The sequence below is a fragment of the Calidris pugnax genome, unplaced genomic scaffold (assembly GCF_001431845.1).
Source record: "Calidris pugnax isolate Ruff unplaced genomic scaffold, ASM143184v1 scaffold25, whole genome shotgun sequence".
Classification (NCBI taxonomy): domain Eukaryota; kingdom Metazoa; phylum Chordata; class Aves; order Charadriiformes; family Scolopacidae; genus Calidris; species Calidris pugnax.
In genome coordinates, this window is record NW_015090805.1 from 6,431,252 (window position 1) to 6,458,693 (window position 27,442).

Genomic DNA, 27,442 nt, shown 5'->3' on the forward strand with positions numbered 1-27,442 from the left:
GTGTGTGTTAAGCAGCCCCTACCTGTGGCGCCGCGCGCGCCTGGCCGGGCTCCAGCGCGGGAGCGGGTTTCCCGCCCCAGCCCTCCCTCGCGCCTGCGCGGGCTGAAGGACGCCCGGCGGTGCGGCAGCGCCCCCTGGCGGAGACGGGAGGGGCGTCAGAGCAGCGCTCCGCCGGGCCCGCCGGTGGGACCGTGGGCAGCGGGGCCCACCACCACCCCCCCCCATCCCGGTTTCGGCAGAGGGGGGGGGTTGGGGCAGCTTTTTTGCCTGCCGTTTCTTCTGCCTCGGCTGCTTTTGCCCTGCCCAAAGGAGCTTTTGCTGCCCACTGGAAAAAACACACAAAAGTTAAACCAGCCCAAAGCTCTCCCAGTCCCCAAAAGAAGAAAAAAAAGCCTTTGCTGTATTTGAGATATTTTTATGTTTACACTGGCCACAGGTGGGACCCCACCTGGAGTACTGTGTCCAGCTGTGGAGCCCCAGCACAGGAAGGACACGGACCTGTTGGAGCGAGTCCAGCGGAGGGCCACAGAGATGCTCAGAGGGCTGGAGCACCTCTCCCGTGGAAACGGGCTGAGGGAGCTGGGGTTGTTCAGCCTTGGAGAAGAGAAGGGTCCAGGGAGACCTTATAGTGGCCTTCCAGTACCTGAAGGAGCTACGGGAGAGATGGGGAGGGACTCTTTATGAGGGAGTGTAGTGATAGGATGAGGGGTAATGGCTGCAAACCAGAAGAGGGGAGATTTAGACTAGATACTAGAAAGAAATTCTTTACTGTGAGGGTGGTGAGACACTGGAACAGGTTGTCCAGAGAAGCTATGGATGCCCCATCCCTGGAGGTGTTCATGGTCAAGTTGGATGGGGCTTTGAGCAAGGCGCTCGGGAGCCAAAACAAGAGAGGGCACCAAGGCCCCGGCGGGGGCAGCAGGAAGGCAGAGGCGCCCCTCGCTCGCTCCGGGCGGCACCGCTACCGGCGGCCGCTTCCCAAAGCCCCCGCACCCCCCCCGCCGCCCTGAGGGGGCTCACCCCAAGGCGCTCGCCAGCGACAGGACGCCCCTAGAAAGAAATTCTTTACTGTGAGGGTGGTGAGACACTGGAACAGGTTGTCCAGAGAAGCTATGGATGCCCCATCCCTGGAGGTGTTCATGGTCAAGTTGGATGGGGCTTTGAGCAACCTGCTCTAGTGCAAGGTGTCCATGCAAGTGTGACGAGGCTTAGGAAGCCAGGACAGTGCAACTCCTTGTACTCGATTTGAAATTTCACTCACACAGCAGAAAGCACGGGAGGACACCAGTCATCCCTAAATCAGGGTTCTTCAGCTGGTGTGTGAGCGCCAGTGACCACACTGAGTCAAGATAATTGGTTTTATTTCAATTCTGCAGAATCGAGTGCTGGGCATTTAACAGCAGCCAGCACAACACACATTTCAAAACCACCCAGTATTTCTAACAATAAAATACAACTGGTTGGTTAATAATCATTCATTCACCACTACTAACTCAGCTTATGTTTCAAACATTTCGGGAGGTTACCTGATTGGCATGCTCATTATTCACAAAGAGGTGTGCATTTTAGCATTATAAGTACCCACAGTTAGTTTGGCATATCTCTTAGCTCAACTGTGGTCCAGAAGTTATATTTTTTGCTATCTTATGTCTAAGTCATGGTCAACAACTGCAAAAGAAGACATAAGACAGTTTCACATCCTATTCAACCTTCTGTGATGTCTCAACCACATCCCGTCCCTACCAAAACTTCTTGATAAAATTTTTTTTATTACATACCCCTATACTCAAAGCAGGAAATTCCTTGAAATTCAGTTAACACATACCCTAGATGATAACAGCACCGTTTTTCCCATAGCCAGAAAGTTTCCATAACAATACCTTGCACAATGCCACCTCTTTGTTAGCCATCTGTCCTAAAGGACAGTCAAGCACCCATCAGGGAAGAGCAGTCTGCCTCAGCCACAAAAAAGCCACAAAAATATCTGAAAGTACTTGAGTCTCTCATGCTGGGGAGCGGATCAACCAGCCTAAGGGCACAATTTCACAAGGAGAGCTGATCTGATCCAAGAACTTATTGTGACCCCAAGGGGTAGGTGGTTCCACCTCCCCTCACTCTTCTTGGCCTTCCCGTCACTCCTGCCTTAGCACCACAAAGACAACAAGGCCTTGAAAAAGAGTTTTGTCCCAAAACCTATCACAGTAAGAGTCTTGTAATTGGGTAACAGAATCCTTCCACAAAACTGACCGTCTGAGGCAGCACATCCACCTGGTTTGGGCTCAGTTGGGATGCCCCAACCTGGTGTGAGGGTATGCACGGTGTGCACGTGTCCTCTGCTCAAAACCAGACCGAGCCAGCTTTCTTGTAAGATCAAATACTTAAAATAAGCCAGAAACATTAGCCATTCTGCATAGTGTTTATTTATAAACAAAAACATTGCATTTGATCACGTACAAGTTTTGATCCAGCAAACTCAGATTTATATATTTATTTATTACAAAAAATACATTTTAACAAGTAAATAAAAACCATTTCCATTAGTCCACTGTTCTCCAAAGTGTAAATGTACAGGGTAAATTTGCCATTTTCAATATAGACATATGCTGTATTTCGCAAGTTGTCTGTAAGAAATTAAACTACAGAGTCTGATGAAACATAATAAATAATGATTAAGAAATGGAAAACTACACACCAATAAATGGAAAATATAAACTTTTAAAAAGTCATACAAACAGTTATATTACAGCCACCTCTTCAAAAAATCAAACATTCAATTTATCCATTATAAAGTACAACAGTACTGCATTACCCTTATTGGCATATTAGAGTAAATAGCATCTTAAAATTGAAATACTGCCCATCGAAAGAAACTGACTGAACTACAACTAAAAAGAACATAATCTAATTAAAACAGGACAGTAGCAGTGCAAAAGCCAAAACTGTTGGCTTTATAAAAAAATACAGTTCCTAAGAATAAACATATTGAATGTTATTTCATGATTTTTTTTTTAAGTTTTAATTATTTAATTTTTTTTTAGAATTTTTTTGAAATCAAGAATCAATTATCTTGATTGCTGTTTGGATGACAAATACCATCACAGAATAAAAGGTGGATTTGCAGTATTTGACACCTCTCTTCTGATACCTGATGACTTCAGAAGAAAAGCATGCAATAGCCTGAAAATACTGTCACCACTCTAACAGTGATTTCTCTTGGTACCATTTCTTCCAGGAAGTTTTTACATAAGCATTAGAGCATAGAACTAGTGTCTTAAGAGTCACTATAAAATATTTACAAAAAAAAGGGAGGGAAAGAAGAGGGAATCCCCTGTTTTGCCTGTAATAAAAGATGTTTAAACCTTAAGATAGCATAAACAATTACATTTGAACATTTTCAGCTTTAGCTCACTCTGTAGCAGTTAACACCACAGATAAGGAAACATGCCCTCTTTTCAAAGTACTTCCAATTCAACTAGTTAATCAAGGAATTAGTAGCCCGACTCATTTGTACTCAACACGGTACATTCTGATAGAAAGGTAAATTTTGGAGACAAATCTCAGCACTCTCGCATCTCAGCCTGAAAGACTCCACAGCAAGCTTTGTGTTTAATACTGAAACAATTTGGTTTTTTGAAATAATACATATGAGCATTTGTATACATCACAGAACCTCTATGTCAACCTTGCTCAGCACTAGGTTTCCCTGAATAAAGACCTTCAGGTCTAAAGAGGTGGCATTTGATGCAGAGCAGAGGTTGCCCAGGAATCCTACCTAGCTTTGGATGTGCCACCCCAGCTTGTTCTCTCCAGTGGTCCACCAGGATGCTTTCCATTCCACAAGCTGCCTTTGACTTGGAAAAAAAGTAGGCAAGAGCTGTGTGTGGAATCTGACCATTGAAGCCGTGTACTGGTACATACCCGGAGCTGTGAACCAGCACGACTGTGTTCAAATGGGAAGTCCAGGGCAGAACTGAAGATCCCTCTGACTATGCTCAAACAGAGACAGGGTCTTAGATACAGGAAACAACAATCAAGCAGCAAGGGCAGGACACAAACAGGCATGTGGTTTCCATCACTGAAAAGGCTGAAATATCCTAGCCGTATCGCATGGAGTTGTTTATGCTACAAAACTATGTACAGATAATGTTCTTTAGGGACATCGAAAAATCCAAAAGGGAGTCAAAAATGATCAGTTTTCAGGACAAAACCCTTAAGGAATTTTTCTTCTTTTGGTAGTCAAACACAAATATTACCCATATGACCAAAATTTTCATCTACTAGTTACATTTCTATCCTGTTAATGCAACATATATCATTGCTGATAGCAATGAACAATACTGTAGTATACAACAACACCACTAAGATTTGTTCTGAGAAGGAAATCAAGGAAGGTTGTTTTTTGCATTTTTAATAGATTCTACCACTTAGATTTTAGAAGAGGAACTAATTGCAAATATTAATGCTTATATAAGATCAAAGTCAACAAAAAAGCTTTTGTAGAAAAGTATTAAGATTCCTAATAGTAAAAATATTTGCAAATTTAATTACAAATATATTTTAAAAGCAAAATCCTTAATTAAGTACATCAGGGTTGGTCAATATTAACAGTGTTCCTTTAAGAGGAAGTGAATATAACACCCACTGCATCTGTGGGAACATCTAAACGCATATAGTATATACCCTTATTGATCAAATTATGTCAAATATATAAAGTGAAGAAGCAGTATATACAATTTTGAACCTACACAAAGGTTATACTGGAAGATCAAGAAACAGTCTGCTAAAATCTTAAAATATTAAGTACTACTGATTTCATGCATTTGTTCTACAACTTGTCCTAAAATTTCATCTACCACATCAATATCGTAATTTACTTGCTGCAAGTCTAGATCAGGCATGATTGTAGCCAGAAGTTGCCCAACGTTCACTCGAAGAGAGCGTAGTTTTAGGCTGTGAAGAAATAATTAGATACAATTAGATGTAGATGAAGTTTTCCATTCAAATACACAGTACTTTGTTAAATAAAGCAGGATGAATACTCTATTACTGGAAAGGCTCTGTACGTGATTTCCATAAACCAACAAAAAAACCCTGATGCAGTTAAAGCTGCATCAAGATTATTTCAAAATTTACCAGTTTTTCCAAAGCTGAGCCTCTCAAGTTTTAATTTTGAAGATGAATATATACTCTTGGTTTCAAACAAATACTAAGGGCTAAATCAAATTCGGCCTTTCCCAAAACAGATCTGAAATATTTTCAAGTCAGCAAATAAGGACTTGCACATGCTTTATCCCACACCACCTTTATATTCCTCAAAACAATATTAACCCCCCAGGCATTTATATATTTAGAAGCACAAACTACTACTGCCTGCAGGAAAAAAAAGAAGAAAAAGAAGAGAGAAGAAGAGAAGGCAAGAAATAGCAGTTTATCTAAAGGCTTTAAAATATAAAGAGGAAATAAAGTATGAATTATAGTTCAGGCAAAATGCTCTGCCTCCTCTTTTTGCTTTCTTTCCTGGGTCCCCTTGCTCTGTCCTCTTCCCGATCAAATTGCTTCCAAATCACCCATCCCTTCCCTTAAGAATTTCCTTCTACTATCAGTTCCTTTATCATCTCCAGTAGCCAGTCTTGACAGCACCATCATACCCCAACAGGACTGGTAGAAGTTACTTACAAGTCCTGAATTTGTTTGCTAATTCTTCTAGGAAGCACAAGTTGGTGCTGTAAGAAGTAGAAGACTGGCAGATAAAAGGGAGATTTAACCACAGAGAAAAAAATCAGATTGAAAGGGGTCTCTGGAAATCATCCAGTCCATTCTTTCCTCCTCCACCCCTCATTCAAAGCAGGGCTAACTCAGTTCAGGTTGCTTAGTACCTTCTTGTGTTTTGAAAGTCTCCAGAGACAGAGATTCCACAATCTGCCTAGGTCCCTTTTTCAGGGTTTGATGACCCTTGCTGCGAATCCCTTTTTTAAACAGGATTTCCCTTGGTGCAGCTTGTGTCTATTGCCTCTATCCTTTCACTGCACTCAGGAGAAGAGGCTGGCTTCATCTTTTCTACACCCCCTCAATTAGGCAGCAGAAGCAAGCAATAGGATTTCAAGGTAACCCACTCTTTGTAGGGCTATTTACCTCAGCTTCCCCTTCTATATCAGATGCTCGAGGCCCTTACCCATCTTGGTGGCCCTTCAGTAGACTTGCTCCAAAATTCCAGTGTCATTCATATACCAGGGAGCCCTAAACTGGACACAACACTCCATCATTGGTCTGACAATGCCCAGTAGTAGGGAAGAATCACTTCCCTCAAACTGCTGGCTGAACTCTTGCCAATATAACCCAGTAGGCACTGGGTTCTCCCACAAGAGTGCACTGCTGACTCACATTCAACTTTTAGTCCACCAGCATCACAGGTCATCTTCTTCCAAGCTGCTTTCCTATAAGTAGTCTCCAGCTTGCTCAACTGCATGAGGCATTTCCATGACTTGTGCAGAACTTTGCAGTTGCCTTTGTTGAATTTCCAGGAGGTTTCTTTCAGCCTATTTTTCCAATTTGTAAAGGTCCCTCAACAGCAGCCCTATTCCTCAAGTATCAATGGTTCCCTCCAATTGATGTCATTGTGACTTTACAGACTTAATTTTGTTGCATCATCTAGGCCATTAATGAAGCCATTACCCATTGCTTCCTCAATTTGATCCATAAGCTCAGCAGTTTGGCCAGTTTTATGGCCCACCTCCCAGTCTACCTATCCAATTCATACCTCACAAACTTCACCATCATGGTATCATGGCAGCCCACAATGAAAGCTTTCCTAAAATGAAGGTCCACAGAGCCAGTCATCTCATTGTAAAAGACAATGAGGCTGAAAAGGCATGATTTGCCCTCAGTAAGTCCATGCTGGTTGTTCCTAATCACCTTGACTATCATGGAGCTGCAGGTAGCTTCCACGTAGATCTGTTCCATGGTCTTCCCAGGGACTGAAGCTACATTGACCAGCCTGTAGTTCTGCCTGTCCCAAATACAGGCATGACAACTGCCTTTTTCCAGACATCAGGAACATTGACTGTCACAGCCTTTTGGAGGTAACATTGTAAGGCCAACTCTCCACCAATTGGCCAGTTCCCTCTTATGTGTCTCATGTCGTTCATGGACTTGTATATGTCAAATTTGCTTAAGTGGTCCCTTAGTTCAGCCACCTTTTATGCTTCACTCCCTAAAATTACCACTTGGCTCAGGGACCTGGGCGGTCACAGGGCAGAACTTACCAGTAAAAAACAAGGTAAAGAAGATACTGGGTACCTCAGTAATTTGTGCCTCACATACCTCATGTTCTTTGCTGCTAAGCATCTGCCCCACTGAGCAACAGACATACATTTTTCTTAATTGTCCTGATGCTGTTACTGTGCTTACAGACAGAAACCTTTCTGGTTGCCCTTCACAGGCCTTGCCAGTTTTAACTCCAGCTGAGCTCTGGCTTTCAGTTCCATCCTACATGCCCAGGCAGCGTGCCTGTATTGCTGCTAGAGTGCTTATCCTTGCTTCCATCTGGTATGTGTACTTCTTTTGTGTGTTTGCTATTTCTATTAACTGAGAGCTGCAATCTCTCTATTTGTAAGTTTAAATCCTCATTTAGTTCAAAGATACACTCTGGGCACAACTTAGTTCCATAGGATTGGTCTGCAGCAAGAAGTTCTTACAGGAAAGGAGGTAAATGTCAAAAGCAAACCCAAACTCTTTTCAATAGAAATAGAGTACTATTGATCCAGGAAAGAAAAACAGAATACAAAAGTGAAGTTCATCTACATAGCATAAGCTAATGATCACCCTCTTTCCTGCCTCCTTTCTCTCTCCTTGTTCTGTAAGTTGTGTCTAGAAATTATATAACATTTTTTATCTTCTAAAAAGTGTCACTATGGCATTCCATTGTGCAATGGCCAACCCTGCTCACACAAATATCTAAATCATAAAAAAATATTAAATAAATCGCTGGATAAAAAAAAATGTCACTGAGTTAGGAGTCACAAGAGGCAGTAGAAAAGAATTCCAAGCATCACATTTTATTATATTATTATCAGACATATCAGATACAATCAGCCAGCCAAAATGTTTGCTTGAAAAATAGTCTAGAAAGAAGAAAATTTATACCTTTCTCCATCAGAAAAATTTACAGAGTCTTCTACATTACTGGTGGTAGAATCGTTTGCACGTGCCACTGCTTGAGGAATTGAAGCTTTTAACTGTGCGATTTCTGCTTTGAGTTCTTCACACTGGCAGGCAATCTGATTTTTTTCCACTTCTAGTAGTTCAACCTGGGAAGTAAATAAAAATAATTTTATATACCACATTAAGAAGGAACTTTATATTTCAAAAATTGTGGTGGATTAAAATAAAAACATACACAAATTTAAATCATTTACCTTTGTTAGGTTGACTGATTTTAATTAAATTTTCAGTGAGGTTTTAATATATGACAACCTAGACAAACCACTTTAAAATAGCCAACTGTCAGCTGAACCACTGTATGTGTACTCCTTCTAAGCCTGCTCTGTCTGTGTTGCAGTCAGAGCCACTCGGAGCCTTGCAGTCTCTCTCAATATTGCTTCTTTCTATCTATGGAAGCAAAACCACAGAGGCTCCTAGGCTAATTTCTTATTTCTTGGCTTGGTTATCTAGTGGACTAATTTATACAACACACTGTGTACTAGAACTGACATGAAACACCCATTAAAACAATAAAAATAATTTGTTAATTTGAACGATATCACTGTTTTAACAAACATACCTCACTTTTTGGACTGATTTATACAACACACTGTGTACTAGAACTGACATGAAACACCCATTAAAACAATAAAAATAATTTGTTAATTTGAACGATATCACTGTTTTAACAAACATACCTCACTTTTATATCTGTCTCTCTCAATGCTGCACTTGTCCAGCTGCCTGAAAACATCATCCAGTTGCACAGCAATTTCATCGACCTCGCTCTTATTTTCACCATCAGCACACTTGCTGCATTCAGTTTTTAAGTTCTGCAGGGTACTGCACTGTTCCTTTAGTTTTGCTATTTCTTCTAAGGCCTGTTCATAGAGAGTGGTCACTTCTGCCAAACGTTTTTCATGAACATTTTCTCCTTCAAATGAAGAAATTGTCTCAGTTGACTGATGGCACATTTCTTTCTTTACATACTTATTATTCATTTCTAAAATCCTCTGTTCCAGTGTTTCTACCTGTTTGGTTAATACTTCACATTTGTTTTGGTACATTTCTTTTTCTTTGTTTAATAATTGCAGCTGATTTTTCAGTTCAAGACCTGCAGATGTCTCAGAACTGTCATTAACATTGTACTGTTTAGTTTCCACCTCTGCCGTGGGAACTTGAATATCGGTGTCATCTTCCACCTCTTCCTTTTTAACAACCAGTTTTGGAACCTCTGTCTGTGTTGCTGAGGTCAACTGTTCACTTTTTGATTCTGTAGCAACTGCACTGCAAGGTTCTCCGGCGTCACAGTTTTCTTTCTGCTTCTCTTCTTGATCCAAATTAATACATTCAGTTTTTATTACAGGAACATCAGACTCTGTTGAAGGCTTCGGAGTACTGCTCTCCTCTAAAATAATGACATCTTCATCATCATCATCATGGTTGTTGAATGTTTTCTCATTTAATCGCGGTGTCTTTACAGACACAGGTGTCGTGGAACTAGGTGTCTTCCGTTTAAGACTGAGAAGCAAAATATTAAAACACAATATTGTATTGCTCAAATACTGCAAAATCATTTGCTTCAAACTATGTTTAGCGTCTATAAGCACTATTAAAAATTACCACTCAATAGCTAGAAAGGGCTGTCTCCCCACATAGTATTTTAAGATATGTAGCCATAGTAAATACCTTTCCTGTAAAAACAAGTGGCTGGCATCCCCACAGTAAATTATTACCTTCAAACATTATTCTGAAACAGACTCAGACTCGGTATTTGCAGTAAGCACCCCCCCCAAACCTGCACCCATTCCTTAACCAACAGAGGTTAAGGAAAACAAACTGCAGGGTGTGGTTAACACATTACAGTCTTTTCCTAAAGAGACAAATCACTAAGAATTTCCCTTGTCTGTGCACAGTACTTTTTGCTGCATTCACTTTTATACTTCACAAGGCTTCTAAGGTGCTTTTCCTCAACCTACTGCTTCCTATATTCCCAAAAGTGACACATGAATTTTGGCAGCTATCACCTGAAGATGAGACTACACTCTACACCTTCACTTTCATTAACAAGTTATTAATTTTAGAAATAAATAGGAATCGACTTTGTACAGGTTCACTAACCTGTTATCAGAATCAGAATGAGGTGAAGATACTGGTCTATGTAAAATAAGCAAAGATCTTTTGACAGAAGCATTTGATGTTTCTGGTAAAAGTGATCTTGAAACTTCCTTTCCACTCACAGCTGAAAATGTTTTGAAGTCTTTACTTGAAGAAACAGGTGTTTTTAAAAACATTTCGTTATTGATCTATAAGATAACATTAGTTAAGAATGAAAAAGAGACAAACATTAGTAGGTTTATGCAGTTATACTAACTATCTGAAGAATCTGCCACCACCTAAAATCCTGAACAGCATTTCTTTGGTATACTACAAGGATTCCCTTGAACCAGATCTCAGTACCCCTCCCTCCAAACTATATTGATGGGTGTGAAGTATTTCCTTTATGTAGGTTTAAGACATACAACATAATAGAAAGCAGCAAGTTCTATATCATAATTGCAGACTTCCAACAGATTTCTCCGGGGACTTCAAATGCTACACACCAGCTGCACACTCCTTTCTTTCCACACACAGATTTATTGCTGGCAGAAAGCAGCTTTCTGATCTTACACGTTTTCTCTAGATACAGCTATTTTAAAGTACCGTGTAGAATCTCAGGCAAGGGTTTTTCCCAAGCTTCTGTCTGAAGTCTGACTATCATACACAAAAGTACGGGGCAGTTGTCCTGCTCATAATTAATTCAATTTGTCTAAAATGAACAATATTTCACCGTTAGAAATTACTTTTGTACTTGAGTAAAAGTAATGGCAGAAAAATTAATACAACGAAGTACGTAGGTTAGATCAGCACATGCAAAATTTCTTCTCCAGAAATGGAGTAATCTTAGGTTAGCACTTTAGTTTCAAAGCAACTTAAGCTGAATTACACTTAGGAAATTTGATTCCGAGTTAAAATCTACACATTCTTATGTCGACTTGCAACTGTATTTAATTTGAATTTGAGTGTCTCCTTGCAAAACTACAGCTACTACAAGTCTGTCCATCCCCATCCCTGGCCCCAGTTTTAAGGGTATCTTTACTTTCCTACCCTCATTACATCTCTCTACAACAAATTCACTTTGAATAGTTAGGTGTCATGCCATAAAACCAGGTATGAGCGACTGACATCTTTTCTAGTACTATTTTGTGAGGGGGCTTTGTTCCTCTCAAACTCTCTCCTAAATACTACATAAAAAGCAATGGTCTCTTTTCCATCATTGGACAGCAAAGACAGGGGATTTTTGATTTACTAATAGTAACCTGTACAGCCGTCAAAACAGGAACTAGTCAGTTGGCTGCTGGCTAAAGTGACCTGACCCAAAGCCTGGCCTGTTCCATCAAACTGCCTAGTACTGTTGTCAGCAAGAACAACTCTGCTCCCCAAGTCAGTTCCCTATCAGCTTCAGGAGTTACCTGGTGGCTGTACTCTAGTCGCTTCTTCAGTTTTTCCCTGTCTCTGCACAGCAGCAAGGAAAAAAAAAATAAAAATTAAGAGCTTAGATTCAAAATGTTAATTCATTATAAAACCAAACAAACTTCAACGTCTAAACACAATACTCCATTGTATCTAGCTGAAACAAGAAGTCTTGAACATATTCTGGTTTATTGAATGAAAATTTTCTGCATGAACTTAGAAGCTAGTATAGCTAGAGTTAACTAACAGATTCTCTCTCAGATGAAGATTTATTTAAAAAAAAGTAATGAAAAAAACCCAAAGCTCCCACTTATAGAATACTAGCCAGTAAAAGTTAAAACTACCCATATCAGTTTTTTTCATACATGTTAGCTAAGAATCTTATTCTTAAATAAATGTGTTGAGCTATTCAGCTGCTTCAATATGGACCTTGAAAATAGTTACCTAGACAAGGTCTCCCAACAGCCCTAGTAGCTTGCCTCTTGAACATTCCAAACTATCCTCATACTGCTTACTATATGTAACAATGCCCCTCTCAGAGAGATACATTTGAACACCAATTCCTGCATTGCTCTCCTTAATAAGTATTAAAAGAGAGAGGTCCTTTTCATTATGACTGTCCTAATTTTGATTTAGGAGGGCAAATAAGTATTAAGTCAAAGAGAAAAATTTGAATTTAATGCCATTTTGCTAATAACGGAGAAAAGAACAGTGCTATTCATCTATTCACTGCTACGATCAAGACTTGATTTCAGGGCACTGTTTTCTGGATGGAAACATTCCCAGAACAGTTGCAATTATACCACAGGTGAGAGAAAAGGGCATTTAGTTTTCACATTCCTTTTCTAGTGTTGAGACACTTGTAAGAGAGTCTCTAGTACTCACTTTTTCTTGTAAGTTTTCTCATATGTAGGGTGTATTAAGTCATCATCTTCTGGTTCTTCTGGCACATTACAATTCCTGAGTTTAGTGGGGGGGAAGGTGACAAAGAGAGCTTAACATCCCTGCTTACAACAGATGATAAGACAAGAACTAAAAGCACAATTTAGATATTCATCAAAATCTAATTTTACCGGAATTGTGGGTCAGGGTTCAGTGAGCAATACCACTTTTCTGGCAAGTGCTCTATTCCATCTGGTAGCTTCCGCCACTTCAAACATGCATCACATTGTACCCACGTCTGATCAGGCTGTTTTCTGCAATGGAAAAATGCCATGAAAAGTTCACTTTCATGACCAAGTGTAAAAAAGTAATAGTAGCATGTAAAATTCTTCTATTTAGAAGTGATACTCACTGTATCTCCTCAACTGGCAAAGCTAATGGACATTCTTCATTTTTCTTCGTTTTCATTTCATTCCAGTAATCATTAAGCTTTTCTCCTAGTGCTGCTATTGTAAGTCTAGAAAGAGAAGGTTTTAAAAGATCACCTGAAATAATCAAATCCTAGCACAAACAGAACCTTTATAAACCACAGTAAAAAAATAACCAACCACTCTCTTGTGATGAATTTCTATCTGCACAATACTAAGCTTTTTGCTTTTAGAAAACCCTATAAGTTATGAATTGTGTGAAGTCACATTTGTCAGCAAAAAAATTACTGGAAATATGAGTTGGAGCAGAAAGACTGAAATCAAGAGTGCTCAATTTAGAGGCGTTGTGAATGCACAGTGCAAACCTTGAAGTTACTTCATCAGTTCAACCTCAATCATAGAAGAAAGAGGCACAAATCCACCTCTGTCAATCCAGCACTTTGCAGTGTATTTGGCTGAAGTTCCTGTACATCCATTAACTGCAGGTTCATGAGTACTCTAAGTTGATGTGCAACAATACTACATGCAGACTGCAAACATACGATCGCTTTAATGTAGTATAAAGTCTACATGATGCTAGAAGGAGGAGGCCAGACTTATCCTAGGCTAATTTTTAGTTGGATTATCTTCCTGATCAGAGCTCATTTTGCGGCTCAGTGACTACTAGAGCTGGCACACACAGGAGGGAGTGGTGCGGAAGAACAACAGGCCTCACAGGTGAGGTAGAGGTAGGACTGCCTCTTGGCACCATGCGGAATTTACTTCAGAGTAAAGTGGCATGGTAGCCAGAACCTAAGAGTCAGTCCCTCCCTCCCTGGCTTATTCCAATATCCCCACAACCCTATCCCTTGAACTAACACAAATGTTTGTGCAGTGAACTAGTCTGACCTAGAGAGATTTGGTCTAGATCACCTCTGAACCCAAGTCACAAATTTCTGTGCCAAAAAAAGGAAGCACCACAAGGGCAGAAATGACTAGCAATGCATTGATGTGATCACATCTCTTCTGGAGAGGGAAGATGGGCAGGTCAGTTTACACTGATCATGACATTACAGCATCAGTTTCATGTTTCTGTTTTGGGCTGGAAAATTACTTTTTGAAAACCTGTAGCACTCTTTGCAGAAAAACCTTCATAAAATATCTTTCAAGTGTAGTATCTCTATGCCCACACTAGAAGTGTTTTTAAAAAAGACAGCTGTAAAAAGCATTCAATGCTCACTGTGCCAGCCTGTGGGAACATCGTGCAACCCTTCGTCAACAAGTGACTATCCTACAGCATTCCTAACTCACAGAATCACAGACTCTTCTAGGTTGGAAGGGACCTTAAAGATCATCTTGTCCACCCGTCAACCTAACTGACAAAAATAGACGCCCACACAACAAACAAGGAGCATCATCACTAACCCATACCTCCCAGCACTACATCAACCCGTCTTTTGAACACCTCCAGGGATGGTGCCTCAACCACCTCCCTGGGCAGCCCATTCCAATGGCTGATAACCCTTTCAGTGAAAAAATTTTTCCTAATATCCAGCCTGAGATACTCCTCCCCCTCTGCCATGGGAACTCTTAGTGCTACTGCACAGGAAAAGGTCCAGGGAACTTCTGCATTGAAAAAACTAACAAGAGCTATTTTCCAGTTTGACCAATTCCCTCATCTTTACCATGTGTTCTCATTAGTGGCTCTGCTAGCACAATGGTGGTAGAACACGTGAACTGCTTAAAGCTGGCACAGCACAAACTGTGCAGCACAAACTGTGGGTACCACTTGGAAATACAGGTAGATTGAACCGTAGTAGCTGTAGCAGCTATCAGGCTTGCTGCTCCTCCTCCAGAGTGCTGCTGTTCCAACAGCAAGAATGACCAGATTAATTTTACTACAGCCCCCTCAATTGCTGCAATTAACAGCTCTGTTTATTACAACACTCTGGTGTGGTTTTTGGGTTATCTTTATACGCAGTGCTGTGTATAAACCAGCAATTCGGGAAAGACATTGTGGACAGCTCGGGTTGCCAGTGGAAGTTGAACAACTGGTTGAATAGCAAAACACGCAGCTTGAAAAAGGTAATGACTTCTGCCAAAATTTACCCCACCCATGTTTGCAAGTCAATATCTTAAGTTTCTAAGCCCACATTGCAAGCGTTAGGGCACATATGCTAAAAGGAGTCAGAAACACAGAGACAAACCTCACTGAGGAGGCAGCAATACGAACAAACCTGGTCAGTCACACTAACTGGCAAGGCTACGTGGAGTGTAAGAATGTTTATTTTTTCAGTTGGGAGGATAAGGAAAGGGCAGGAGAAAATAAGAGAGTCATAAAACCTTACTAATTAGAGTTAACAAAGACAATAGCCAGAAACAAACCTGGTCACACTAAGCCCATTCTTGATGGCTCATTAATTGATGGGCTGTCAAGAAACTGCAAACAGGGATCTTGCAACTGAGAAGGATGCAAATCTTAAGGTCCAGGATGTTTGGAGGTGTTCAGTGGAACTATGACAACTGATGAGGAAACGTGCATGAAGAATGGGGAGCAGGGAGGAAAAAAAGGGGGGGAAAGAAAAAAGGGTATAAAAGGAGCTGGTTGCATGTAAAACAGGTTTGGTCAGTACAGTTGTCTGGCTGAGCCCTGTGCCTGATAACCGCATTCTGTCTTATCTTGTATCTTATTTAATGCTTTCTTAACTCTACATAATCTCATTCCCTATCCCATGTGTATGTGTATGGCAAGGACTAAGTGCCAGCTACTGGTGAGAGCTCTGTGTGCATGAATGGATTTGGTGCCAGCTCCTGGAGTCAAGACTGTGTGTGGTGTGAGCTACAGGCGCAAGCGAAGGGTCTCAGCTGCCACCCACTGAGGCAGGAATGGAACAGTGTGTCCCCCAAAAACCAGCTCCTGGGGTGGACCAGCATAAGTGAGGGTCTCAGTGCTGGCAGCTGGAACAGGACTGTGGATCACAGCTTGTGTGCTGGTTGCTGGTGGGGTGGGACAAGTGCCTGTGTCTTCCCCAGTCCCAGTGTCCTGGTGTGCATGAAGTGTTTATGTGCATTTGCTAGCAAACTCCAAACTGGACTTGGCAGTGAACAGGAGGCCCCAGGTACAGGCAAGGGTTTGTTCTGGTATAACCAGGGGAGTTGCTGATACAGACTCTGTGGTACAAGAACCCAAAAACGCTGGGTCCCCAGGCTCCAGGGCCAGGCAGGAAGGAGTCATGGGACAGAGCTGCTGGAGAAGGTGACTCCTCCTAATACCCCTTAACATAAAGCAGCACAGAAAACAAAGTATCCTTGTCATCATGAAAGGAAAGAAAGTAATACAGAGTGGGACAATTCTCAAGGTCTGTATTGGGGAAATTTTCCCTGGGACAGTTTTTACAGGTCAGCCTGAAAACTGGTTAGGTAACACGTCCCCTCTGCCTTTCCTCCCCCACATGCTGCCTACTACAATGCCAGCACAACTGATTCAAAGCAGTGTAAACAGGCTAGGAAGTCCACCTTACAAAAAAATTGCAATCTCTGAAAGTTTTAAGTAAGTCAGACTCAATCAGTTTAACTATAACTGTAGATACAGACTGATGGCATGGATGCAGATATGAGAAATGAAAACTGAAACAAAGTAGCATCCCAACTCACTGCTGCCTTCAGGATGTCAGGTATTTTAAATGCTCTATCAGGTAGGAAGGACTTTGAGGGTATTGTTTTAGGAAACAAATTGAGAAGAAGGGCTAAAAAATACCCAAAGCAGCTTTTCCAAAAAAAGACCAAACAAAAATTGTAATGAAAAAAGTTAGTAGTGTGGTATTCAATCATCGCAATTTTAGTTATGTGTCACTTCTCAGCAAGTTATTCTGTGCTCATTTTACAATCAGTGAGGGGCATAATTGCAACCAATCACTTTTAGGGTACTTGCTTTAAAATTATGTATATAATTATGTATATAATACTCTAGACTTCAGGAGCTGCACAATGCAGTACAACCAGTATGGATGTAAACATCCCTCCCCTACTGTTCACTACAGCCATGCAATTGAGTGATGAATGTAAACTTTTTTTCTTACTAATTAGGAAATAAGCAGCCTTTAGCGTCAAATATTTCATAGTGAACAACACTATTCAATAAAAAGTCTACATAAAAATATACATATACCTGTATTCATTTGTGTAGTCAAAATCTTGTTTGTTATGAGTTGGTTTTAGGAAGTTGCATTCAATAATCCCAACTACACCAACACCCATGTTGTTCGCCTGTAAGAAATTAAGATCTATCAGGAGAAACAATATATATTCTGTTCTAATACTGCAAGAGTTTGTCAGAGGTAGTTACAAGATATAGCTACTAGGTAAAAAACAATTTTCTAGTTTGTAACTCCTCTCCAAAAAGAAACTCTCAACACAAGCCCCCTAAATAAAAAAAAACAACATTCCACCCCTCTTTTTGTCCTGAAAGATATGCTCAGGCTCATACGATTTAATATAATTTAACTGCTGCACAAATTAAAAAAAGGTGGTTTTATAAAGGATACATCAATACCCTAGTTTCCACCTGTGATCTTTTTTTAAAATCAGGGTTTAAGTAAAAGTGATTTCTAAAGATGTTAAAATATTTTTGAGCTTTAGTTTCTTACCTTTAACTGACAGCCAACTCTTTCATAAGCTTTGATGAGTCTGTTTTTATGGTACATCATTATTCCATAATGATCTTTGTTTCTGCAGTTAAATCCAAAAGTAATTCTTACTGTTTTAGCCTTTTACCAGATATTAAGGAAAAATCTGGTTAATCTCATACAACACAAAAATATAGTTACTCTGTTCATTCTAAACTGGGTTCTGGAACTTCCCTTTTTTAATATTGAGATAATTCTTTCAGTATGCCTTTACTAAGAAAAACCAAAACTCATGTACAGTAACATACCCAGTAGAATCCAGAAAGCTTACATAAGAAGTCACATCATTAGATTCAGTGTGCAATGATGTAAATACTAGTAAAGGATACATTCAAAAATTTTGGCCTATATATATCGCGTTCAATGAAGGCAAGGCTTTTGGAAACCAGCTGTGTTTTCACTTTTTGTCCCCGCAGAATAATCTGCATTGTTGGCTTCAGATACAAAATACTGCAGTAAGCCTACAAAACATGTAGAAACTCTTGTTATTAAAAATACCCCAAAACCTCGAGATATAAATATTTTACAATACACATTATGTTTAGGAAGACAAACTCAAGTTTCAATTGAATTTTATAAAAAGTGTTTTTTTCCAACTTGAATCTAGAAACATAGGAAATGCAAGTGTGCATAATGAGCATACATATATCACAAATTAGAAGAATAGCAACTGAAGGACAACTTTTATGAATGTGACAAGTTAATCAGGTGTCTGAAGACGCATTTTTAACAGTAAAAGAGCTCTCAAACACACAAGCCTCTCTTTTCTTATCCCCTAGTGAGAGTATAAAAATTCTACTACGAACTTTAAAATAACGAACAAAAGCAGGTGTGTTAACTTTGTTTCAAATAACTGTGTATTATCATGGCTTGATAATAGCTATGCAATCTTCTTATAAACATGCAGATCTATAAAATTTAATTTGCATTTCATTTATCATTATATTTACAACTTTTAATAATTGCATAAAGGATTTCAGCGAGTCTTAGAATAATTGAAGGTGTTAGTTCAACTGGAATAATACTTCAAATATTATCCACAGGAAGTGCCCAGAACACCTAGTAATTCCAGATGCACAAAAAATAAGCTTTCAAAGCTTATAAATCAATAAGGGGGACAACAGTCGTATCAACTCGCCTACAGAAAAGCTTTGTCCCTGTCTGCATACATGTATTCAAACAAAGGACTTTGCCAACCAAAACCTATCCGTTTTAAAAGATCTACTTGACATACTATCAATACTATACACATGTATATCTGCACTGCAATGGAATGTTTACTCTGCTGACAACCACATACACACCTATTCAATTTCTGAAGCCACTGAGTGCATTTCCTTCTTGTTCCTTAGTGGATAACGATAGCTACACTTACCAGAAAAAGTTATTTGCAAGGCAACACAAAACCCAGTAATATTCATGTAAATAAACAGCAAATGTTTACACAAGTTCACAAATAGATTCCATCTTTAAAAATTAATGTTGACATATTGCCCTAATATTTAAATTGTAACATTTGTCCTCCCCCAATAATCAACACTTCTGTAGTACAGTACATTATAATAAAAGCATACACCCTCCAGCTTTCAAAAATAAACAAATAATTTTTAAAAAGTGGTATACATACTCGCAGTGAGTAGTCGCTTTCTGGAACAATCTGATCCAGTCTCTCTTGTTTTTTATATCCTCTTTTGCCTGTTTCATCTAAGTCTTCTGGAATTCTGATGTCGTATTTATCCTTGTCAAAGTCAAACTCTGTTTTATCATTTTTATCTCTATGAAATTAAATTAAAAAAAATATACTAATTATGGGAATAAGAAAAAAAGGCCAACACAAGAGAAGATATTGTGGTGGACCCAGCAGGTATCAAAGATGCAAGAGACCGGGAATTCCTATGAGCCATGGTGGTTTTGCTAAAATTCACATAAACAGAGCTCATCAGTTCCTTTCTGATATCCAAGGAATACAAGAGAAGTGATAGCAAGTGGGACATTACTGAATTCCAACTTAATTCTGAACAGGTCACACTTCAAAAGTAGATGCAGTCAGTATCAGCTTTAAACTCTGGATGAACCAAGACACACACGTTCCTTCTAAACGCAAAATCTCTGAACACTATAAATTGCCTTCCTAAGATTTTTAATGCTGAAAAAATGACACTCACCACAGATTTCCCACTCATTAATTATCACAATTTCTTATTGCACCACTCACCAGATGTATACACTATATTGAGTAGCAGATGTATACACTGCAGTATACTGGCAGTACCTTTGCCCAACACTGACATATATCATAGTTGGCACAAATCATCACAGCATGTCAGGCTGGAAGGAACCTCAAGGATCACTTGGTCCAACCTTTCTTGGCAAAAGCATCATTTAGACAAAGATTCCCAACATTCTGTCCAGCTCAAACTAAAGTGTCCAGTTTTGGGGAATCTACCGCTTTCCTGGGGAGATTATTCCAATGGCTGATTGTTCCCATTGTGAAAAATCTCACTTCTGTCCAATAGCAATCGTCCCAGGAGTAATTTGTACCCATTATCCCCCATCTTCCTCCAAAATAAGTATTTTAACAACAAGAACAGCTGTGTTGGTTTTTTTTTTTTAAAGTAATTAATCTACAACATATTAGAAACAACATAAACCCCGCCAAAAGCGTTCTTTCCCACACCTTCCCAAGAATATACTCCAAAATTCAGAACACGAAAGTTATCCTGCCAGTCAGCTGAGTTCATGTATTTTCTTTTGCTCAAGCAATGAGCAAAGATTCCTAAAGATGTTCATACCTAAAAATAAAAGGAAGTCTACCTGGGTAATGTAAAGTAGTTTCTGAAGGATAAAGGAGGTGAAGTTTTTTTATTCTTATGGAACAAGTGGCAAGGGGAAAAAAACAGAATTGGTAATATACTTGTTACCTCCAGCTTTCTTGTATTAAAATCTCCTAAGCTAAAAGTGATTTGGGACTCTAATACTCACAAGACATTAATGAAATAAAAACACCCCAAACTTTTCACCTGCTACAATTGACTCAGATATTTTTTGTCCTGTAACATCTAATCTACACTCATTCACATATGGTTTCCTACCCCCTCCCCCAACCCTTTTTCTGATGGGCAACAATAAAAATAAGAAACTGAAGAACAAGCTAGTTTTTTTGCGAAATCCACAGGCTTCCCAGGGATACTTTATTATTTCAGGTATTTAAACCTACAGTAAACTAAATACTTAACGTATTGCCAACCAATTAGTGCCATCACAATTAAAAGCCTGCTAAAGCTTTTCTGGACAGACCATCAGACAGATTCCCTGCTAATAAGGGAGCAGCAAAGATGTGAAGGAAAAGAAAATAATATAGGAAGTGATGGCACCCATCTGCAACTGCTACAGCAACAGCTATTTAAAAAAAGAAGGCAACAAGCAATTCAAAGCCAGAAAAAGCTGGAAATCCATACCACTGTGAATAATCCCACAGAGGCAAGTAGATAAATAAGATAAATACACACAACTGTATTTACTTGGATTTTTTTTTTTTAAATGATAAAGTTTAGAAAGGTCTAGATCCCTCTAGAAGGATACTGCTGACTCCAAACTTAAAAAGCCAGTAATACTTGCCTGCACATAGAAGTATTCTTTGAATCTTTGCATTCATAATAGGTCTGAAATAACAGATGTATAGTTTATCTGTTTCAATTTTCCTTCTGGCAAAAACAACATTATCTTATCACAGGAAAATATGAAGTCCTCTGCATTCTCCTTCCTTCAGTGTTGTTACTTAAGATATTAGCAACAGCTCTCATGCAACATTCCAGCCCTTCAATCATGCGAGTTTGAGTCTAGTTTCCCGGTTACAGCTAACAGTCTTTTGGAATTATTTCATTAAAAAAAGCCTTGTATGTTTGCATACACTGAAAGATAACAAACTAAATGAGAGATATAAGAGACTGGACTTCATCTTACCTTCTAAGATTCCAAATGATAATTCGCGTTCCTTTTTTCCCCATTATAGCATCTAGCTCTGCCAGTAATTTCTCCTCAGTAGAAAATAAAGAATGCGTTAAGATGGCCTTGAGGCTGTTTTTGGATTCTGCTGGATCACTTATCTGTCGTAAGCATTATGTTAAGGAGAGGAACTTTGAAGGAAGTAAGCTTTCAGAAGGTGAGGAAACTTCTGCAACAGTATCCTGTACTCATTTCACAGGTTCTCATTCTACATCTCAGAGCTTCTAAAAATTTAAAGGTTTTAACAAATCATAGCCTTCCTTGTATCTTACAATTTATTTAGGGTATCCATAAGACTAGACAAGGAAATTTCCTTTACTGATACTATTATCCAAATTTTGCATGTACCCACAACTTTTCATTCAGAAATTATTGAAAGGATATGTTGGTTGTTGAACGTCACTATAGGAACCATGACATGTTCTGCTTTTGTGACTTCAAGGAAAGTCTGGGATAACAGGCCCACACTCATGGTTTCTCCATTCTTAGTGAAGACTATTGCATCTTTTCCCAGGCGCATGGACCCCGATTTAAACCCATTTCCATACAACCCCACTGGCACACGGCCATTCATTGCAGATTTCTCACTGAAGCCAAAGCTGAAACAGACGAAAATGTTAGTAGAGAATAAAAAAAAAAAAAATCAAAACCCCAAAAGATACATGCAAGACTTGCCAAATTAGACTTAAATACAATGAGTTAATCTCTTGTTTTAGAGATCAGGGACTACTGTACAATTTAACAATGTGCAGTGAAGCAAATCCTTAAAGTTACCCAAATATCATTGCTAAAACCACACTGCAAGAATTCAGGGAAATTTACTTTCATTTATAAGTATGGAAAAGAAATACCATCTGTATGGAATCACGCAATAAGCATTCTAAATGCGTTTATAATAGTTATCATGTGGCTTCACAATAAATACTAAGAAAAGCCCCTAAAGATCCCCACCAACACCACTTGCTTGAAAACATATGATCTACACATTTTCCATTACTAACTACTCGTTGCATTTAAAGTAAAACAGGTAACTGTATATGGAACATGGAATGCAGCAAGCAAGCTTGTAATTACGGCATCTAACAGAAAAAGAAAAGTAACAGTTTTGAATTCAGGCTTGCTCAAGTTGAAACCCAGAGGTTTATCTGCAGGCAGAGCAATCTTTCGTACTAAATGAATAAGTGAACAGCAACCTCTTTGCTAAGTGTAGAAACAAACGTTGCAGAAAGTTGTGTTCAAACCCTACAGAACATTTAAAGATACGTAGAGAAACCACATCAATGCAATCATCGTTCCCTTAAGTTTTCCACCTTTTATTTTCAATATTCCAAAGGGTTTGAAGTGAATCTCCCTTTATCTCTTGCTTGCTAATTTAAGCTAAAGCAATCTTAAATAATAGTGATAGAAAAAAAAAAATTATTAAGTTCTCCTTAGCTCCACTAAAGGGCACTACAGAGAGTTTACACAGCACAACCACTGCATGGAAAGTTAAATGGGAAAGTTGACAGAAAGGATAAAAGGAAGTTATAGATAAAAATACACTAACAAAGTTGTGTGAAAGTTTTACTAGCATCTGTCTATTCTAGAATCTCACTTGGATAATCACTCACCTTCAAAAATGTTACACTCATGAACAAAATTAGTCGATTATATATAAGAAAAAGGAGTAAACTGAGCAATAACAGAATTAGAAGCTGGAATCTTTACAAGTAAAAAAAAATGCAAAAGAGGTTATCCACCTTAGCATTTTGTGCAGCTTCTCTGAGTTCATACCGTTTCCATTATCAGTGAATGTCAAGCATATATTGTCGTTTATCACCGTTTTGTCTATCCATATCTGTTTAGCACTCACATCTGGGTCATAAGCATTATCTGAAGAGAAAAAAAAGCAAACAAAGTTGGGATACTAAAAAGCAAAAATTAAACTGTTTAATTGTGAACGTATTTTAAAGTGTTTAATTCCAGGGAAGATGTCAGATCATAACTCTTCCAAAGTTACTTAAATCCATCTGTAACATGCAACAGAGCCTTATCTAACAGGAATACATATATAATCTATCTGCCAAATGTTAGTCTTGCAACATTGCCAAATAGCTATATGGAATAGCTGTCATAACTTTATTATGGTACTGTGCTTGCACATATGTTGGTAAATATGACAGCTTAATGTAGTTCCCTGATTGTGGGCCTATGGCCCTACAAAGTCATACGATAACTAATGGATCTCTAAAATTGCGCCCATTTCTCAGGTCCACAGTTAGGTATGTAATATAGTAGCAGAAATTGTGTTCTGGCACAAATAGAAACTACTCAGCTAAGTCACTTAATATCTTAACATCTTTTAACATCTTTTGCACAGAAGCAAGAAGCCATGGTCTTCAATACAGAAAATGTTACACTAAAACCTAAGTCTCTTAAAACATTGTCTTCTTTATAGATGACAACACGAAATCAAAACATTACAACAAAACAGCTGTATCAAAACTTGGCAAACCTTGCCTGAAAACAAACACACAATTTCTCAACTATTACAGATGACAATAATATACATGCAAAAATTTAGGTGGAGATGAATGGCTCAAACGCTGGGTGAGAATGGAAAACGAAACCAAGACAAGTTTCTGCTTTCATTTCCTGTCTCCCAAGCAGATGTCGCAATATTTACTTTCTCCCAGCCAGGCAAAAAAAGCTTTTCTGGCTGGCTCTCAGGAGGCCAGGTTATTGTCTGCAATGCAGACAAGGGCACATTACTAATATACATGGCTGCAACAACATCTTACACGCTACAGGCTTTTTAGTTGGGAAATCAGATTTGAAATACTATCACAACTTCAGATAACCAAATTTGAGACAATAAAAAAAAACCACCACAAAAACCCAAGCAAAAAACATGAAGCCCAACTCCCAACATCCCAGATGGTTCTGTGAAATCTAGAATTTTGACTCCACATGTACAGGAGATTTGGGTGAAAAAAATATTGCTGCTCTGCTACCACATGTGAGAACCCGATAGAAGAACGATTGGACCGGGGCCTAACACCACATCACTTCCATATTAACAGAGCTGCGTGTCACAAATACGTATTTCTGCTAATGGAAGTTGTTCAAATCTAAGAAGGTATGACTTTCACAGAAGGAAGAACAAAATGCTTTAGACTAAACTTTCTATTTACAGGACTTGAAACAGCTTGCAGCGCCGCGACCACAAGTGAAACAGAAACCATGGCTCCACAGACATTTTTTGGCAGCAAAGCTGGTTTAAATCTTATCTGTCTTAACGCTAGTTTCTTGCATCTCTTTCCCCCTTCCCCAGCACGGTGCTACTCGTGGAATCTTTGAGGCGGGGAAAGTATATGGAGGAGGAGTGTGATGTGATGGCAGAGCAGAAGGCAGTGCCCCTGCCTCATTGCGTGTTTTGCAAGTTCAGCTGAGGGCCATAAATAAACAGCTCGAGCCAACATTGTGGCCTATAAAAAGGAATCACACAGCTTGGTAGCTTGCTTTCTATAAGCATAAATTACAAATTGCATTCACAGTGAAAGAGTTCATAAAATATATTTCAGCATCAACAAAAGAGGACATTTCAAACACAATTGAGAGTTTGAAAGTATTCTTCTGAGACCATACTTTGTCCAAGTCTTCTGATTTGCTAGCTCACCAACTGTCTCTAAATGTCCCATTTACCCTCTTCCAATTATCATCATTAGTTCACCTAAATTTAATCTGAATGAGGACTAATGGAAGAAGCCAGCAGTATAACAAGCAAAAAGTTGACAAGAGGGACAAAAGCTTAAAAGGCAAATTTGAGCATACAGACAGACCATTACCATTTTGGTTAAGTTCACATAAACAAAAATTCAGGCCTCCACAATGTAACCCTATTTATATTATTTGATATTTGGTAGATGGTACGGTCTGACACAGCATGTGAAAGACAGATTACAAAAGTTATCTAAATCAACAGGACTAGCTAGAAGCCTTTACAACCAATGATTTGAAACTTTGCTTTTGAGGCTTTGTTAAAGCAACACATAGGACAAACCAGAGGCAAAGGAATAAGACGAGTTTGCATGCCTTGCACAGCACATCTACCATCATTCCAGCCAGGTATGGCACTGGGTGATAAAAGTGTTGAAACTACTTAATATTTTGTTACCCTCAGAACAGCTGGCCTTTCCCTGAGCCATGCGCTTTTGGTTTCCTCCTGTGTGACAGCTCTGGCCTTATCTAGCCGAACAATTCCTACTTTCTTTTATTAGATTAATTTTCTGTACTAGCAACAGCAAAACTCATGCACAGAAAGCAAAGGAATGTGTAACCAGAAGAGTTGCTCCCTTTGGCAGCAAACTGCTAGATAAGCTTGGCAAGTCTTTCCAAGCCACACCTTAATTTTGAGGAACCAGTTAAGAAAAGTCTGCTAAACATTTGCCAACTCAGGAAATAAGCAACCCTGAAGATATCCAGCTAACAGCTATTCAAAATAAAAGGCAAGATGATCAACAGGAGCTAATAAATTAACCAGATGCACAAGCCCTAGCTAACAGCAGATGACAGAAACAATAACAAAGAGCAGAACACTTCGGACGTTGATGGATGGACCATTAAAAGGAACCACTCAAGTACAACCCTGAAGACGTTCAGCCAGAAACTCGGTAATCCAAAATAAAAAAATTAGAATGCTTGAGGGGTATTGTGACAACGTACAATATTACTAATGGATGGATGTTTTGAAGAAGCATTGAAGGAAAGGGAAAGGCCAAAGTGGATGGGAGAAGAATGGTATAAGGGGTGGGGCAAATAACACAGGCTGATTGTGTGCAAGCTGGATGCTGGTCAGTATGCTTGTACGACTGGACCCTGTGCTACCCTTTTATACATTATTACTAACCACTATTTGTAATGATTTCCTGCTCTCTATTCTCACTGTGTGCCTGTATGCATTTGCTCCGATAGCAAACTTCAAGTTGGACAAACCAACAATTTGGAAGACACCAGCAACTATTGAGATCCAAGGTCTAAGCCAGTGACTGGTAAAAAGCCCAGGAGACCGGCACTGAAAGGACTCTCAGGTCTTGGCAAAACACCCAGAAACACAGTTAAGCATGACTGATAAATTAAAGTACACATATGCATCACTAATGAACTTTAAACCTGGCTAGCCAGGAAGCAGGAATAGGATAAGGCCATTTGTGCTGTTCACGTTTCGGGCACTGCTTGTGTTTATGTGGGTTCTTGCAAATTACTCTCCTGTATGTGCTAATCTGTCCGTGGCCAGCTGGGTCTGCACAGGATGCAAGTGTCCATGCACATCTTTGGAATGTGCACTCGGCCTTACTATTCTCTGGGCCTGGGAACAGCGAAAAGCAGCAGGCTTGCATTTGGTGGACTACAAGGGTAGGAATGCACTTGGTCCCACAGTCTTCTATATTTAGCAATCCTTAATAAATTCAGTAAAAAGAAAACAGCAAATCCTACAAGTCCCCTGCAACTGCTGTCAGGTAGTAGTACGTATGCTGTCAAGAAAGAAATAAGTCAATCCGACCAAAAAAAGATGATGTAATATTCTGAATGGTAACAACAGGATCAACTCCTTCCCTTACCTGAAGGAAAAAAGTTTTACAACAAGAAAAAGTATTACAATCAAGCACTTTGGCAAACGATTGATCCACATACCTATGAGTTCTGCAATTGCACTGAAAGGCCAGGTGTGACTGGTAGAGTTGGTATGCAAGAACTTTGGACAAAGCTGAA

At 39.3% G+C, this 27,442-nt stretch overlaps 2 protein-coding genes across 3 annotated transcripts in view; both read right to left on the reverse strand.

The window, feature by feature from the left end:
• The window catches only part of CHAF1B (chromatin assembly factor 1 subunit B), a 22,834-nt gene extending 21,797 nt beyond the window's left edge, over nucleotides 1-1,037 (reverse strand). Inside the window, exon 1 of one of the 2 annotated variants that reach the window (XM_014938268.1) lies at nucleotides 1,021-1,037. The gene's annotated coding sequence lies outside the window, so the exon portion shown is untranslated. Of the gene's footprint in view, nucleotides 1-22; nucleotides 85-1,020 lie in introns of those variants that run through there. The other variant, XM_014938267.1, reaches the window with a different exon arrangement.
• A 1,363-nt stretch (nucleotides 1,038-2,400) lies between these two features.
• MORC3 (MORC family CW-type zinc finger 3) lies at nucleotides 2,401-27,442 on the reverse strand. The gene is made up of 16 exons (XM_014938194.1): nucleotides 27,365-27,442; nucleotides 23,431-23,563; nucleotides 22,076-22,290; nucleotides 21,650-21,797; nucleotides 19,314-19,461; nucleotides 18,016-18,147; nucleotides 17,648-17,767; nucleotides 17,170-17,267; nucleotides 13,007-13,111; nucleotides 12,786-12,908; nucleotides 12,598-12,672; nucleotides 11,712-11,754; nucleotides 10,321-10,505; nucleotides 8,898-9,720; nucleotides 8,143-8,306; nucleotides 2,401-4,950 (listed from the first exon to the last, which is right to left on the reverse strand). The coding sequence occupies exons 2-16, from the start codon at nucleotides 23,460-23,462 to the stop codon at nucleotides 4,797-4,799; spliced, it is 2,565 nt and encodes an 854-aa protein (XP_014793680.1). The 5' UTR covers nucleotides 23,463-23,563; nucleotides 27,365-27,442; the 3' UTR covers nucleotides 2,401-4,796.